The 16,571-nt window shown below is 38.7% G+C and overlaps 1 protein-coding gene and 1 long non-coding RNA gene across 2 annotated transcripts in view; one reads left to right on the top strand and one right to left on the bottom strand.

The window, feature by feature from the left end:
* SLC38A4 (solute carrier family 38 member 4) overlaps positions 1-3,030 on the top strand; it is a 35,411-nt gene extending 32,381 nt beyond the window's left edge. Inside the window, exon 15 of the mRNA XM_047788047.1 lies at positions 764-3,030. Within this exon, the coding sequence (XP_047644003.1) occupies positions 764-865 (102 nt within the window). The 3' untranslated portion in view covers positions 866-3,030. The remainder of the gene's footprint in view (positions 1-763) is intronic.
* A 2,414-nt stretch (positions 3,031-5,444) lies between these two features.
* Positions 5,445-16,571, bottom strand: part of LOC125131433 (uncharacterized) — a 170,586-nt gene continuing 159,459 nt past the window's right edge. Inside the window, exon 10 of the long non-coding RNA XR_007135919.1 lies at positions 5,445-5,676. This is a non-coding gene — a long non-coding RNA (uncharacterized LOC125131433). The remainder of the gene's footprint in view (positions 5,677-16,571) is intronic.

The following is a 16,571-nucleotide window of genomic DNA, read 5'->3' as shown; positions in this document are numbered from 1 at the left end:
TCAAAAGCTCCTAGTATCATCTTGCCCCCAAATTTCTACTCTATGCAGTCTATTCTCCTTGGACTTGCACAGCAGTGTGATCTTGGCAAATTACTTGTCTTTGTGACCCATTTTCAGCTTGACAAGAGGTAAAAGTGAGTAAAATTATCTCCACATCCTTTCTAGTGAAATAAAAACTTCAGCGGTTGTTTCCTCATATGTAGAATTAGGTTAATCTGTGTGATGATATATAAGGCCCCTTCTAGTGTTAAAATTATGAAATATTTGTTTGTGTGTAATTACATGTATGTGTATATATATATATGTAATCACAAACATACACATACATTTTGGAATTTTTTTCAAAGAACATGCAACATATATTAGGCTTTTGTTTTTGTTTGCTTTATAAAATTTAATCCTATCATATGTACTACTCTTTCATAGCCTACCCCTTTTCACCTAAAAGATTATAAGCACTCTCTAAGCCATTAAATCTTTTTCTATCACTTGATTTGTAATGATTACATCATTTTGATGTACCAAATCAATTAGCCATTCTTCTATTTTGAACATCTGAATTAAATCTACTACTATGTCACCCTCTTTTCTCGGCTAGGGTTCTAAATTGATTGAACTGCTAGGCATGGACATCTGAACTATAAGAATAATACAATTCAATGTGCAAATCAGATGGCTGCCTTACGTAAACAGCCTATACAAGCCAACTGAACTAAGTAAGTGTGGTGTCTGTGTTCCCTAACAAGTTCTCTCTGGATTACAGGCTTTAATTTTCCTCGTGGTTGGCATCATCTTCATGATCGGAAGCATGGCCCTCATTATAATTGACTGGATTTACAATCCCCCAAATTCCAAGCATCACTAACCCAAGGAAAAATACTTTCATTTCCTATTGGAGATGGTTGCGAATTGTGCTCCCAAAGACATTTAAGTTATCTTGATTGGAATGTTATTTGTAGGAAATAACAGGAAGATTCCAAAGATGTTTACCAGCAAGATCACCAGGCACCTTCAGAAGAGAAAAATCATCATTTTTGTCATGGGTGGCTCTCTATGGTTTTAAAATCTGTGGTGTACCTTTTTACCCAGGTTTTACTAGAGTGGTGTGAAATGATGTATTTTTGTTGCTGCATGAGCAGAGTAAGGGTACCTGCATGTAATGGTCATCAGATAATACCTTTTTCCTCCCTCCCCACCCCAAAGTACCAAATTCCTACACTCTCAGAATACCAAACAAAAACACCCTGGTGGCAAAGCTATCACCATTTAATGCCCTCCCTCAATCTTGCCCCAAACACTCTGGGTCTAGTTAATAACAGAGGGAAAAGGCAAGTCTTATGAACTGTCCCTGTAAGGTTCATGAATGATCAGACACCAGGCTAGACCCTCTTACAGTCAACACTAAAGGAATATTTTGCCCATCTTGTTTGTGACATTGAATTAGCGACTACTTCATTCAGTAGATCTTTTCTAAATGTTCAAATGTCTTAATGAAACATAAAGAGGGGCTTTATTTAAATTATCAAGCCACAGCAAAAATAACGCTTATAGCGAGACCACCTGTTCTGGAAGCATTGGCTTATTAATGTTGTTCCCAGCCCTCTCCTCATCTTTTGTCATTGAACAAGGCCCTCCCTCTCGTCTTCCAGTCTCATTCAGAATTTTTAGATTCATGTGGAGCTATACTACCCAGTATTGTTTGATACATTTTTATTTGATAAACATTCAGTGCAGGAAACTGTGATTGCTACGTGTTTATGTATATAATCTTATTCTGTCGTCATCAGAATTTTAATGTATGGTACATTTGATTTTTATTTTTTACGTGTGTCACTTTCTCTCTTCATCATCAAACATTTATATTATTGGGGGTGGGGTAGGGAATTAAGTGGATGGGCTAAAAAAATCCATTTGTATGTATCTGTCTATTGGAGATATTTTAAATTTGAGACCTAAGTTATAAATAGTTCAGTAATGCTCTTCTTCAATGTTTACAATATTATCATAATCATGTATAAGAAAATAAGTTTCCTACTTACAAATAACTATCAGTACCAAGGTTGTTATTTTAGTTTAGCATATCTAAAGTGGGATTTCGTTCATTGTAGCTTGCACAGGTGTGTGCTGACATTCGTTTACCACTCAATACAATGTTGAGTGGTTCTCTACAAAAATAAAAGTGCTAACACTACAAAGAGATGCAAACTATTATTCTTGCTCATTTTTACAACATAGTTACATGAAATAGATTTAAAAATTAGTATTCACTGCCTAGAATTTCTGGACTTTGCTCCTTTTTTTCCCTAAATCAGTAGCAAGCACATTGTTGTATATTTTATATTTTAGTATAGTCAAGTATGAAATACAAGTACAAGTATGATAATGTTAAATCACATTTCAATAGTTTTTTTCTGAACGTGCCTTAAGTAAATATATAGTTGTTTTGTGTATTATTTTCTAGAGGCATAATACTGTAAAGTGGTGCACTTTGTTATGTAAATTGAGCATTACTAGAAACTATCGTAACTGACTTACTATTATTGAAAAAATTTGCCAAATAGCATCTTTAAGATATATTTCCATTTTCATTCATCTAAAGAGTGTATCAAAATAGAAAGTGGAAAAAAGATACCTTCTGAGTGTTAAAAAATGTTTAATCTGAATGTATTTAAATGTAAATATCAAAGATTAATCCAAAAAGTTGAAAAACTGTAAAATCTGTATATATATTGAATGCTTTATATTTGAAATGACTAACTTGAAATTATCAAATGTGTAATTATATAAATATTCAAGAGCAATACTACAGTGCCAAATAAGAAAGCAGCATTTTTTTCTCATGGTCATTTTCAGGATTAGATTTCACAGACTGCAGGGCAGACATACATATGGTATCTTGTACTGGTTAATTTAGCCCCATTTATAAACAGATGAAAATTTTATTTTCTTATTTCATTTATAAGATGGTTCAATGTATTGGGAGGCTTTTTTTTTATTACAGAAAGTGTATATTGGTATATAATAAATGAACTTTTCAAATTACTGTGATGTGATTTTCTTTCTACTGTTGAAGACCATGAATTATCTGTACATGGAAAAACTTTTTTAATCTAAACATTGTCTTCTTTTTTTCTTTTTTGGCCTCACCTGAAGTACACAGACGTTCCCAGGACATGGATCAAATTTGAGCTGTGACTGCAACCCACATGGCAGCTGTGGCAATGTCAAATCCTTAACCCCCTGTGCTGGGCAGGAGATTGAACCTGCACCACCACAGGAACAATGCCATATCCCTAACCCGCTGGGCCACAGCAGGAACTCCTAAATATTGTCTTTTTAATATTGATATATGTTGCATTTTTATTGTTTCTCTTGACATAAACTAACATACATCTTTCAAAAAAACCTTGCCATCTTATTTTGGCAAAATACACAGCTAATCCTCACTCATTCTTATTTTATATTATCCTAGAATGAATGTGAAATAAATGCCTCTCTTTATGGTGAATTAGGGAGAAGTCATTTGGGATGGGAAAAGAGGGACTGGAAGAAAGGTAAGAAGAGTAAGATGAGGACATGGAAGATTTGAGAGCAAGGGGAGCAACATGAGGGGGCTAAGGATTGGGTAGAAAGGGACCAGTAGTGGGACTGACAGGTCGCATGGTAAATATATGCTTAACTTTTTAAGAAACTTTCAAGCAGTTCTCTAAAATGGTTCTGCCATTTTCACTCCCACCAGTAAAATAGAGAAGCTTCAGTTGCTCCACATCTCTGCCAGCATTTGGCATTGTCTTTTGTACTTTATAGCCTTTCACATGGGTGTGAAATGTTAACTCATCATGACTGTGCTTTTCATTTCCATTTCCCTGATGACTAGTATTGGAAATTTTCATGTATTTAACGACCATTCTGTCTCCTTTTGTAAAGTGTCTGTGCAAATCTCTTGCTCATTTTTAAAATTAGATTGTCTTTTTATTTTGTATGTGTCAGGGTTCTTTATATATTCTGGGTACACATTCTTTGCAGATTACGAAGTTATTTTCCCAGTCTATGGCATGCTTGCTCATTTTCCGAAAGGTATTCTGCAGGTCCTTTCTTACTGGCATTAAGATTAATTGGAATGGTATTGTCATAATTAATGTTCGAATTTCCAAATTGGATGGGTAAGAGTCTCCTTTTCTTTCACTCTCTCTTTTTTGTTGTTGATTTTTTTTTTGCCTTGCAGTTAGCTTTTCTAATGTATGCTAATCTAATTCTTGTTTTATAAGAGAACTTTGACCAAAAACAACTTTTTCTAAGTAACTTTAAATCTTGGTTAAGAGACCCAGAACTACCTAGATAGGCCCAGGACATCAAAAATCATTTCTGGCTACTTGTATTCAACTTTATTAGTTCTTTTTGCCATTGTTTCAAGCCTACATAGAGGAAACAAGAGAAATTAGTTCCTTTGATTCTTATTTACCACCTTGGAAGTCTGCCATTTTCTCTTTGCTCTGCATTTTTCTTCATGTGCAGAAGCAGTTAGTGTAACCTTTGCTTCTGTAGCATGCATCCTCATCACTGTCGTTTCCCAATTTTAAAAAAATGCACTAATTATTAGTGTTAAATAAACTGATTTTAAAAAATCAATTGAGCCATTCTTCATACTGTATACCAAAATGAAAAAAATTCAATACGAAAGCCAAAACATAAGCATTTTAGGAAACTATTTGACAGCTACTCTTTTTTACATGTGAAAGTAAAACATGTAAAAAAGAAATGATTTATGGAAGAAATCATAAAGGCAATGATGAATACAAATGACTATGCAGCAATAAAAAGTAATTCTGCACATTAAAGAATAAACAATTTAAGGAGTTTCCGTTGTGGCACAGTGGTTGATAAATCCGACGAGGAACCATGAGGTTGCGGGTTCGGTCCCTGCCCTTGCTCAGTGGGTTAAGGATCTGGCATTGCCATGAGCTGTGGTGTAGATCACAGACTCGGCTCAGATCCGGCGTTGCTGTGGCTCTGGTATAGGCTGGTGGCTACAGCTCCAATTGGACCCCTATCGTGGGAGCCTCCATATGCCGTGGGAGTGGCCCAAGAAATGGCAAAAAGAAAAAAAAAAAAAAGAATAAACAATTTAAAATACTACCTACCAGGAGTTCCCTGGTGGTTCAGAGGCTTAAGGATTTCTTATTGTCACTGCTGTGGCATGGGTTCAATCCGTGGCATGGGTTCAATCCCTGGCCTGGGAACTTTCACTTGTTGTGGGCACAGCCCCCTCCCCCCCCAAAACCAGCTACTACAAAATACAGACCAATATATCCTTAATGTAAAAAGAGATAATTCAAATCAATAAGGGAAATACTAAGAATCTAATGGAAGAATGGGCAACAGATATGAAATCACAGGCAAGAAATGAATGGTGAACAAATATTTTTAAATGAGTATGACCTCGCTGTGAACCAAAGACAGGCAGTAAAAAGACAAATAAAATTATCTTGTCTATTAGTGTACTGAAATAAAGAAAAGATAATATTCTGTCCTGGTGAGTGTGGGGAGTTGATCACACTCATTCTGGTGACAGAAATCTTTGTTTTGCTTACCTTATCTGGAAAGCATTCTGGCTGTACTTATAAAGATCTTCACAAATGTTTGTAAGTAGTCCAAATGGCTGCTGTTCCCTTGCACCTGAAAAGATATTACTTTTCATGGCAAATGGGACATGGCAGATATAACTCAAGTGCAGATCTTAAAACAGGGAAATTATCCTGAATAATCTAGTCCCACGAACCTGTAAAATCAGAGAACTTTCTTCAACTGAAGTCAAAAATATTCAAAGGGTAAGAGGATTTGGCCTGCCACTTTGGGCTTGAAGGTGGAGGAGACCTCGTGGAAACTGTGAGAAGGAAATGAATTCTTCTAACAACTTAAGCCAATAAGATGATTCTTTTCCTGAGCCTCCAAATAGGAGCCTTGGGCACCCACGCTTTGATGTGAGGCTCGAGAGACCTGAAGCCTAGTACTCTACTGCGCCAGCCAGACTTCCGACCTACAGATTTGTGAGATAATAAATGGGTTTAAGTAGCTAAATTCATGAAAATTTGTTATGGCAGCAATATGAAACTATGAAATACAACATTCATGTCTTCTGACCCACTGATTTCTTTTCTAAGACTCTATTCCCAGGAAATAATCAGAGAAGTGAATTGTCTTTTACGAATTCATGTATTCTTTAAACACATAATGGACTACAAGTTTGAAATTCTCCAAATGTCTGAAATTGTAGAATGACTTAATACATTCTGGTACCTTCATAGGTTGGAATAAGATGCAGTCATTAAAAATGAAATATAGGAGTTCCCATCGGGGCATAGTGGAAACGAATCTGACTAGGAACCATGAGGTTGTGGGTTCGATCCCTGGCCTCGCCCAGTAGGTTAAGGATCTGGCGTTGCCATGTGCTGTGGTGTAGGTCACAGACGTGGCTCGGACCTTGCGTTGCTGTGGCTGTGGTGTAGGCCTGTGGCTGTAGCTCTGATTAGACCCCTAGCCTGGGCACCTCCATATGCCGCTGTTATGGCCCTAAAAAGACAAAAAATAAAAATAAATTTAAAAAAATAAAATAATAAAATAAAAAATGAAATATATGTATATAAGTAAATGATAAAAAATGAAAAAAGATAGTATAATATGAAGTGAAAAAAAACAAGAATAATTGCTTTCTTATCCAAATTTCACATATTGAAAATGGAATATAGGAATAGAAGAAAAATGAAAGAAATCTAAATGTTAAAAGCAGATATTTTTAAGTATCAAAATAATTAGCAGTGTTAGTTTTCATCTTCACATGTTTCCATTATTTTCTAAATTTTCTACAAAGACTATATATTCCTTTTATCATGAGGGAAAACTTCACAGAAAGAAAAATTTTTTTTCGGCCAATTTATATTTTATGGAAAAAGAATTAAAGCATGCTGCCAATTCCTACACATGTTTATATTTTCAGCTGAGTCTAAGGCAGAATCAAATAAATGTGCAATTCACAATTCATTGATGACTAAAGCAGAAGCTGAAAGGATGGGGCAGACCCTAGCCAGAGCTGCAGCTGGGGTGGGATGGGGATGACTTGAAGAAAATGGTTTAGCACGGCCAGTAGACCAGGATTTGAGTCCCATATCCAAGTCTGGGACAAGTCGTTTAATTTTATTGAGCTTTAGCATTGTCATTTTTATTGGAATCATTTCTGTGTAACGCAATCCCCAAGATTATTTAGCTTGGAATCATTGGAAATGTCAGAAGGTTCTTTCTTATAACACAGTCATATCTCTAGTGCAAATGCTTGGCAATAGCTACAAATAAGTGATGGAAGAGCTCTCTCCAAGGGTGACTTCCAAAGCATGATTTGCAGCTATGATTTCTGCAACTTTATCCTGAAAGTGAACAGGTAAGTCAAATGCACAGAGCCTCAAAATACCTGAAGCAAAAACTGAGAACTGAAGGCGAAAGATAAATCCACAATTATAGCTGCAGGCTTCTACCTTCAGCTCTTAGAAACCAACAGAACTACTGGATAGAAAATCAGCAAAGATATAGTTCTGAACAACACAATCAACTAAAATTTCTAATTGACATACATGGAACACTCCAGTACTAGCAGCAGAATACACATACATTTTTTTTTAGCACCATGGAACATTGACCAGGATAGACCATAAAAAAAACCTCAAAAATTTTAAGAGAATTGAGGAGTTCCCGTTGTGGCGCAGTTGTTAACGAATCCGACTAGGAACCATGAGGTTGCGGGTTCGGTCCCTGCCCTTGCTCAGTGGGTTAACGATCCGGCGTTGCCGTGAGCTGTGGTGTAGGTTGCAGACGCGGCTCGGATCCCGCGTTGCTGTGGCTCTGGCGTAGGCTGGTGGCTACAGCTCCGATTCAACCCCTAGCCTGGGAGCCTCCATATGCCACGGGAGTGGCCCAAGAAATAGCAACAACAACAAAAAGACAAAAAAAAAAAATTTTAAGAGAATTGAAATAACACAGTGTATGTTTTCTGACCATGATGGAATCAACTAGAAATCAATAACAGAAAGATATGGAAATCAAATAACACACTTCTACATAATCCATGAGTCAAAGAAAAAGTATCAAAGGAAATTTTAAATACATATAACTGACTAAAAATTTAAAAAGCAACATATTAAAATATGTGGGATGCACATAATGTAGTGCTGAGAGGAAAACTTATAGCACTAAAATGGTTAGAAATAAGGAAAAGTCTTAAATCAACAATTTAAGTTCCTAGTTTAAGAAACTAGGAAAAGACTGCACTGCTGGTGGGAATGTAAACTGGTACAGCCACTATGGAGAACAGTTTGGAGATACCTTAGAAATCTACACATAGAATTTCCATATGACCCTGCAATCCCACTCTTGGGCATACATCCGGACAAAACTCTACTTAAAAGAGACACATGCACCCACATGTTCATTGCAGCACTATTCACAATAGCCAGGACATGGAAACAACCCAAATGTCCATCAACAGATGATTGGATTCGGAAGAGGTGGTATATATACACAATGGAATACTACTCAGCCATAAAAAAGAACTACATAATGCCATTTGCAGCAACATGGATGGAACTAGAGAATCTCATACTGAGAGAAATGAGCCAGAAAGACAAAGACAAATACCATATGATATCACTTATAACTGGAATCTAATATCCAGCACAAATGAACATCTTCTCAGAAAAGAAAATCATAGACTTGGAGAAAAGACTTGTGGCTGCCTGATGGGAGGGGGAGGGAGTGGGAGGGATCAGGAGCTTGGGCTTATCAGACACAACTTAGAATAGATTTACAAGGAGATCCTGCTGAATAGCATTGAGAACGTTGTCTAGATACTCATGTTGCAACAGAACAAAGGGTGGGGGAAAAAAATGTAATTGTAATGTATACATGTAGATAACTTGATCCCCTTGCTGTACCGTGGGAAAATAAAAAAATTTAAAAAAAATTAAAAAAAAGAAACTAGGAAAAGAATAAAATAAAGCAGAAGGAAGAAAATTAATAAAGGTAAGAGCATATACCAGTGAAATCGAAAATGAGAAAACAATAAATAAAATCAATAAAACAAAAGCTGGTTATTTGGCAAATTCAAAATTAATAAACCTCTAGCAAGATGGACAAAAGAAAAAGAAAAAAAGAAAGCACTGTGTTTTAGTTTAATTGACAGCAATATTCCTTCTCTAGTGGTACATAAAATAATGGAGCATCTTAAAAATGTAAAAACATCTTAAATTTAATAAAATATATTTTTGTTAAAAAAAAAAAAAAGCCACGCTTTTTACATTCTGTGGTCAAAAGGATATGGGCCTCATTTTTTTCTAGAATTTCAGTTCATGGTAGTACAAAATGGTAGGGTTACTATCATGTGCCATTCTAATTCTTGAATGATAGAGCGCGCGCGCGCGTGTGTGTGTGTGTGTCTGAGTGTGTCTGTGTGTGTGTCTGTGTGTGTTGCGTGTGTGTCTGTGTGTATGTTTGTGTGTGTATGGCTGTGTGTCTGTGTGGGTATTTTAGAGGTGGGATGGAAGGTTAGAGAAGGTGACCAAATAAAACATGAACTCATCACTATCTGAATTTTTCCCAAATCAGCCTAATTTTAGTCTAATTGGTTAGCTTAGTAGAGTCATAGGAAGAAAAAATTATATGCATTTTGTTAAAGGAAAACTGTGGATCCAGGAATCAAGAAGAAATAGTAAAATGGTCTCCACATTGCATTTGGCCTTTCTGGTCTCTGTAAGTCCCAGGCCTGGCTCAGGCAGCGTAGCTCCAGCAATAAGGCTTGTAGCCAACAATCTTTACTCTTAGTTTGACATTAAGTGTAACTGTCACTAAGCATGAGCCCTGGGGGTGCAGGGAGAAAAACAGAAACCCAATTCTCCCCTGTTCATAGCTCAGCCTCCCTGGCACAGGGTCATAGAGCATTTTATCAGGGTCATTTGCAAATAAACTAGATGAGATTGATTATTTTGTGGGCAGATTCCTGGTACTGTCATCTCAAAGGAAAACTTAACTGTACTCCATAAAGCGATGGGCACATTTTTTTCCATTATTGCCAGCTATTTAACTTAAATTTGGGACAATCACCAAGTTTTACTTGGTGAGTAAAAAAAATTGTCTAAACCTGGTCTGTGGCCCAAACTTGTTTCCAGATGGGTAACCAGCATTTCTTTTAGCCTATGCTAACTCAGCAACTTAAAGAGGGCCAAAATTAGTTGCCATTTTGCATTTATCTCTTTTTCTAAAGGCACAGGTCTTGGTCATCTGCTGACGGGTTTCTGTTAAGATGACAGTAATCCTTATCTTGCTGTGCAGGAAAATGAAAAGAAGATGGACTATTTCATCAAGTAATCATTTACCTATGAAGGATGTTCATCCCATAGATTACTTTCTAACATTTTTTTGGCCATGCTTATGGCATTCAGAAGTTCCCAGGCCAGGGATCTAATCTATACCACAACAGTGAGAATGCTAGATCCTTCGCCCTCGGAGCCACCAGGGAACTCCTAGATCATGTTCTATTTAATAATGCTATGAAATGAAGTACCATTTAGTAGAACCTTATGTAATTACTTTTGCTGCTTGTTTAGAATAGAGTTACCTAAATGAAATTATTTTACTTCCAACTCCAACTCTCCTGATGGGAGAGTAGAAAAACTGAGAACTGAGGCTTTGGGAGCCTGAGTGCTAGTCAGAGTCCCCTGCCCGAGGATATTTGGAAAGCCCTCCTGCATCAATGCCCTACAATCAGAAACACAAATGACCTGAACCAGAGGCTGTCGGGGGACCCTCTGAGTCTATGAAGGAGCCTTCAGCTAGAGAAAAACTTTATCAAGTAAAAATTGCACAACTGCTGGATTCCTGGGATACTTTCAAAATCTCCCTGAAAGACAAACTGTTCAACAGTTTGGGCAGAATCTCATGTTAAAGCAGAGGGTCAGGACTTAGCTTCCTGGCTTATACAACTCTTCACATCCCAGCCCCAGGTACCTCTCATCAGTAACATGCACACCCTGCTGTGGATTGAATGTCTGTATCCCTGCTAAATTCATACGTTGAAGCTCTAGCTCCCAATTTGATGGTATTTGGAAGTAAAAGTGTTGGGAGGTGGTATTCCCATCGTGGCGCAGAGGAAATGAATCCGACTAGGAATCAGGCAGTATCGGGTTCGAGCCCTGGCCTCGCTCAGTGGGTTAAGGATCTGGCGTTGCCATGAGCTGTGGTGTAGGTCGCAGACGCAGCTCAGATCCTGCATTGCTGTGGCTGTGGTGTAGGCCAGCAGCTGTAGTTCCAATTCGACACCTAGCCTAGGAACCTCCACATGCTTCAGGTGCAGCCCTGAAAAGCAAAAATAAATAAATAAATAAATAAAAGTGTTGGGAATTAATTAGGTTTAGATGAGGTCCTGGGGTGGGGCTCCCATAATGGGATTGGTATCCTTGTAAGAAGAGACTAAAAAAAAAAAGTTTCCTGTTGTGGCTCAATGGGTTACGAACATAGTGTCTGTGAGGATGTGTGTTCGGTCCCTGGCCTCACTCAAGTGGGTTAAGGATCCGGCATTGCCACAAACTGCAGTGTAGTTCACAGATGTGGCTCAGATCTGGTGTTGCTGTGGCTGTGGCCTAGGCCGCAGCTCCAATTGGACCCCCGGCCCCAGAACTTCCATATGCCACAAGTGCAGCCCCAAAGAAGAGACTACAGGGTTCTGTCTCTGTCTCTTCTCCCTGCCACATGAGGACACAGCAAGAGGTGGCCATCTGCAAGCCAGGAAGAAGCCTTTCACCGGATACCACATCCGCAGACACCTTGATGACGATTACGTGGAGAGTATATTTATAAAGCAAGTGTTCATAATAATGAGAAGTTAAGAGGACAGGAAATCATTAAGCGAGGCCCTTCTGAAATAAAAAGTTGCTTTTTGATGAGTTTGTTCTGAGGGGTTTAAAACCTTCAACTTTACGTAATGAAAATTCTCCTGCTCCAAATGAAGTTACAGCTTACAAAATCTGTGTGTTCTGTTTTGTTTTCATGATCTTTCATCAAAGGATAGCATTAGTATTTCCTCATTTTCCTATATTAGTTCATTTGGAATTTTGATATTTTGTCACTTTTTCGTAATGCTCAGGGTGGTGTCCCTGCCGTGAAAGTGGAGGGTGCACTTAGAACAGCAGTCTGAAGCCTTAGCCTGCAACATGGAGGCTTTTTAAATTTAGCTTTTACCAAGTTAGGTGACTAGGGACTTAAAAAGGAAAACCAGGTCAAAACAATTTATTGTGCTGACGTCATCACCACGAGTGCCTCCTGGGCATATTTTTAGCCTTTCACAGCACATTCGAATCCACAATACAATCTGCAAAGGAAACTCATAACTTCATGAGCTACATACAGGATTCCATAGGATTCGTTTTCCAAATATTTCTTGACTCCTGGAAGGAATTTTGTAGAAACGTGATCTACCTTCCCATCGGTATGGTTCAGTCCCTAAATGTCAGCATCAGAACACCACTGTGGAGTTCCTGCTCTGGTACAATGGGATTGGCAGTGTCTCTGGACCACTGGGAGGCAGGCTGGATTCCCAGCCTGGCACAGTGGGTTAAAGGACCTGGTGTTGCTGAGCTGCAGCGTGGGTCACAACTGAGGCTCAGATCTGATCCCGGCCCAGGAACTCCCAATGCCATGAGGAGGCCAAAAAAAAAAAAACACCATTGCCTTTCCTGGGTAACAATCAGCATTCTGGCATCACGTTGTATCCACCCTGCCCCCTTGAGAATCCTTCCCAAATCAAGCTCGAAGCTATTCTTCTTGCTCTGCAAACCTGCTATTAGAATAGGATCTGACACTGGTCGCTTATGGCGATTGCTAAATTTAAGCCAAGTGGTTCCCTCTTCCTGGAATATTTACTTATAAAGCTTCTCTCAAACTGAGATTTAAAACCCTGATGTATTGTTGCTGTGGCTAAAAAAACGCATAACCTACAATTTACCATCTTCACCACTTTTTCATCCTGCAAAATAAAAACTCAGTACCCAATGAAAACACATTGAACAACTATTTTTCCCCCTTCCCACAGCCCGTAGCAACCACCATTCTACTTTCTCTTTTTTAAGAGGTCGACTAGTTTAGATACTCCATGTAAGTAGAATCATGCCATATTTGTCTTTTTGTGACTGGCTTATTTCACTTAGCATAACGTCCTCAAGGTTTGTCCACATTGTAGCATATGACAGGATTTCCTTCAACGTGGGTAAATTAGAAAAATTAGAAAATGAGATATAACTAGAAATCAGTAAAATCGTAGCACATAATAAGAGGTATTTTATGGTCAACTTTTCAATCATAAAATCAGTATGGTTTGGAATGGGCAAAACTTCTTGGGGATGAGAATAGTTGGAGAGGTGGTGTGCTTTAAGCTCGAAATGGATGGAGGACTTATTGTTCTCCCCTCAATGTCACATAAGAAAAAAAAAATCCTTGGAAGCATTAGTAAACAAAAAGCTGACATTAGCAGACCAGAATATTAAGGAATTTCTATATGATGGAAATTCAGATGGACTGGACTTCGATGTTGGCAAAACCTAAGAGTGTGGGAATCTGCTTTCCAGGCAGTTGCCTGTAGCATTCACCCCAGTCTAAAGTCCTAAGAATACATCTCCAGGCAATAGCGCTTACTTGTAGAGAATGCCCAGTCTGAGTCCTGGGACTGGAGAGAGAAGTCGTATGATCTTCCAGGTCGCTTCTGGTTCCACTGTGGACATACAGCCTCACACTCAAACAATAAGCCTCTCTGGCCTTCAAAAGAAGCTAACCCAAAGTTCCCATTGTGGCTCAGCAGGTTAAGAACCCGACATAGGGTCCAGGAGGATGAGAGATCAATCCCTGGCCTCACTCAGTGGGTTAAGGATCTAGCATTGCCCCAAGCTGCGGTGTAGATCACAGATGCAGCTAGATCTAGTGTTGCTGTGGCTGTGGTATCATGAAAGAAAAGAAGAAGAAGAAAAAAAAAGAAGCTCACCTATTACACAGACCCACTTACTACAGAGCCAGGTCCCAACACTGGAGAAAACCGAAAGAAAGCCAATAAATGGAAGAAGTAGAAGAATTATCCTCAAGAGAAGCATGAGTAATGCAAGAAATGAAATAAATTCTTAAACAAGTATTTACAGAAATGTTTTCTGAGGAGTCAAGAAAAGTATATCCACTGCAAGAGAAGGGATGAGTGTGAAATTTAGGCATGAGAACCTTAAGTCATTCTTGGGAGATAAAAATCTGGTTGCTACTGCAAAAATCAGTAGAAGATCTGAACACAGGAATGGGGAGGTCTAGAGACACATTTCGTAACCTGGAAGCTTGGGCTAAGGACTTTTCCAAGAACACAGTTCATTTTTTTTTTTCCAAAAAGAAAAAATAAATAAATAACTATGAGGAGTTAATCAACTTGGAGCTATATCCAGATAAATACATATCCATGTATTCTACCTAGTAAAATGAGAGAACAGAGAGCATGAAGGGAGAAATAAAATCAAAGAAATAATGGAAGAAATGTCTACGTGTTAAAGAAAAACATGTATGTTCAGATCTAAAGGGTTCACCGTGTGTTCTACACAAAAACATTGAGAAATAACACATTTTGTTGATTTTCATGAATTCCAACGGTGAAGAGAAAATTCTACAAACTTTTGAAAAGAGAGAGTGTAGAAGGAAAGAAACGTTGCAGAGGAGGTTAGACTAGGATTTTGGCACCAGACTTTTGATTGGCAAATGAAGAAGTTAGAAAAACCATGGGGAAACAGCCAAAATATTCTGGAGGAAAAACGTTTTGGAAGCTTTTCCCAGATGAATTATTATTCAAGTATGAAGGCAAAATGAAGATATTTGTGAACATGCAAACAATTTAGAAATTTTGTCACCACAGAACCCTCTGAAAAATATTACCTAAAATAAAAATGTAATCCCAGAAGGGGAATGACATGGGATATAAGAAAAATAACAAGAACGGGAGAAAGAAAACGAGTAACCGGGAAATCATATCATGAAGACAAATACGTTTTTATAGTACAGCTGCAATATGTACTCCAATTGTTGAGCACAGATTCCTAAAATAGAAAATGTAATTTAAAAATAATCTGGAACAGAATAAAAAAGAGTAGGAAGGGTATGAGGAGGGGGGAGGGGGGAGGGGAAGGGCAAGGGAGGGGGAGGAGGAGGAAGGGAGGTTGGGAAGGGGGAGCGGAGGAAGAGAAAGAGCAGAAGGGGAAGCAGCAGCAGCAAGGGGCTGAAGGAGAGGAGAGGGGAGAGGGGAGATGAGCAAATGGTGCCAATGGTCTAGTCTTGTAGTGTTTTAAGGGACGGCTGGAGGGCACAGAAGAGTGGGAAGCACCCCTCCCCCCACTGCCACTGATGATTCCATCAAGCTTCCAATTCGATCAGCAGAAATCACAATTTATCAGAATTCCAGGAACCCCCTAGGACAAGAGCGGGTGATGCATATCCTGGCGTGACTTCTTCCTGACCACTGTTTGTTTACTAAAGAAGTTGTCCATAAAGTTTATCATCTAATATATGCATGAAAGTGAATGGGGCTTGTAACTGAATGGACTCTGAGACAATATGCATAAGCCAGGACTCTCCTGGAAAGTGGAGATAAATGATCATCCTGTCTATAAGGTAGTCATCTGTCAGTCACACTGGCTACATGGACAGAGCCCTGTCATGTTGGGAAAAACAGCTGCATCTGTGCTTGGCCACAAATCTTTAATGGATTCTCATCAGCATTGCTGAAGAACTGAGGTTATGATGAATGTATCTAATTCCACATAAAGAACGGTTTGCAAACATCAGGATCTGTTAGTTTTTTTGTTTTCTTGTTTGTTTGTTTTTTAGGGCTGCACTTTCGGCACATGGAGGTTCCCAGGCTAGGGGTAAAAGAATTGGAGCTGCAGCTGCCAGCCTATGCCACAGCCACAGCAGCTTGGGATCCGAGCCACATCTGTGACCTACACCACAGCTCACAGCAACGCCAGATCCCTAGCCCACTGAGCAAGGCCAAGGATCAAACCTGCATCCTCATGGATGCTAGCTGGGTTCATTAACCACTGAGCCATGAATGGAACTCTGGAATCTATTTGTTTTTGAATCAGGCTCTGCTAATGGCTGTTGCTGTAGAGCCTCCCTGTCTGCCATCCAGTTTACTGCTGAAGTGATTAAATCTAACAAAGAAGGTGCCAAGTTTGAGGTCTTTTGCAATCCTTGTTTAAAATGATCATTTCCTCATCTTAAAAAGCTGAGACAGGGGTTGTCAAATGCTCCTTTGAAGGGACTTAACAGATAAAATTGCAATCTTAGAGTCTGAAAGCTCTGTACCCAGTGTCCACTTGGGCTGGTCACAGCGAAGGAAAACATAAGGAAGCATGTGTAAGATGAACAGATTATCAAACAGTCTTATTAAATTCAACTGTGTTTGAAGTGCAGGAAAATAAAGCGGCTAATCGCTGTAAGGGCCCTAGGCGAGCCATTCA

Source organism: Phacochoerus africanus, chromosome 7 (genome assembly GCF_016906955.1).
Source record: "Phacochoerus africanus isolate WHEZ1 chromosome 7, ROS_Pafr_v1, whole genome shotgun sequence".
Lineage (NCBI taxonomy): Eukaryota > Metazoa > Chordata > Mammalia > Artiodactyla > Suidae > Phacochoerus > Phacochoerus africanus.
This window is presented reverse-complemented; position numbering and strand designations above follow the sequence as displayed.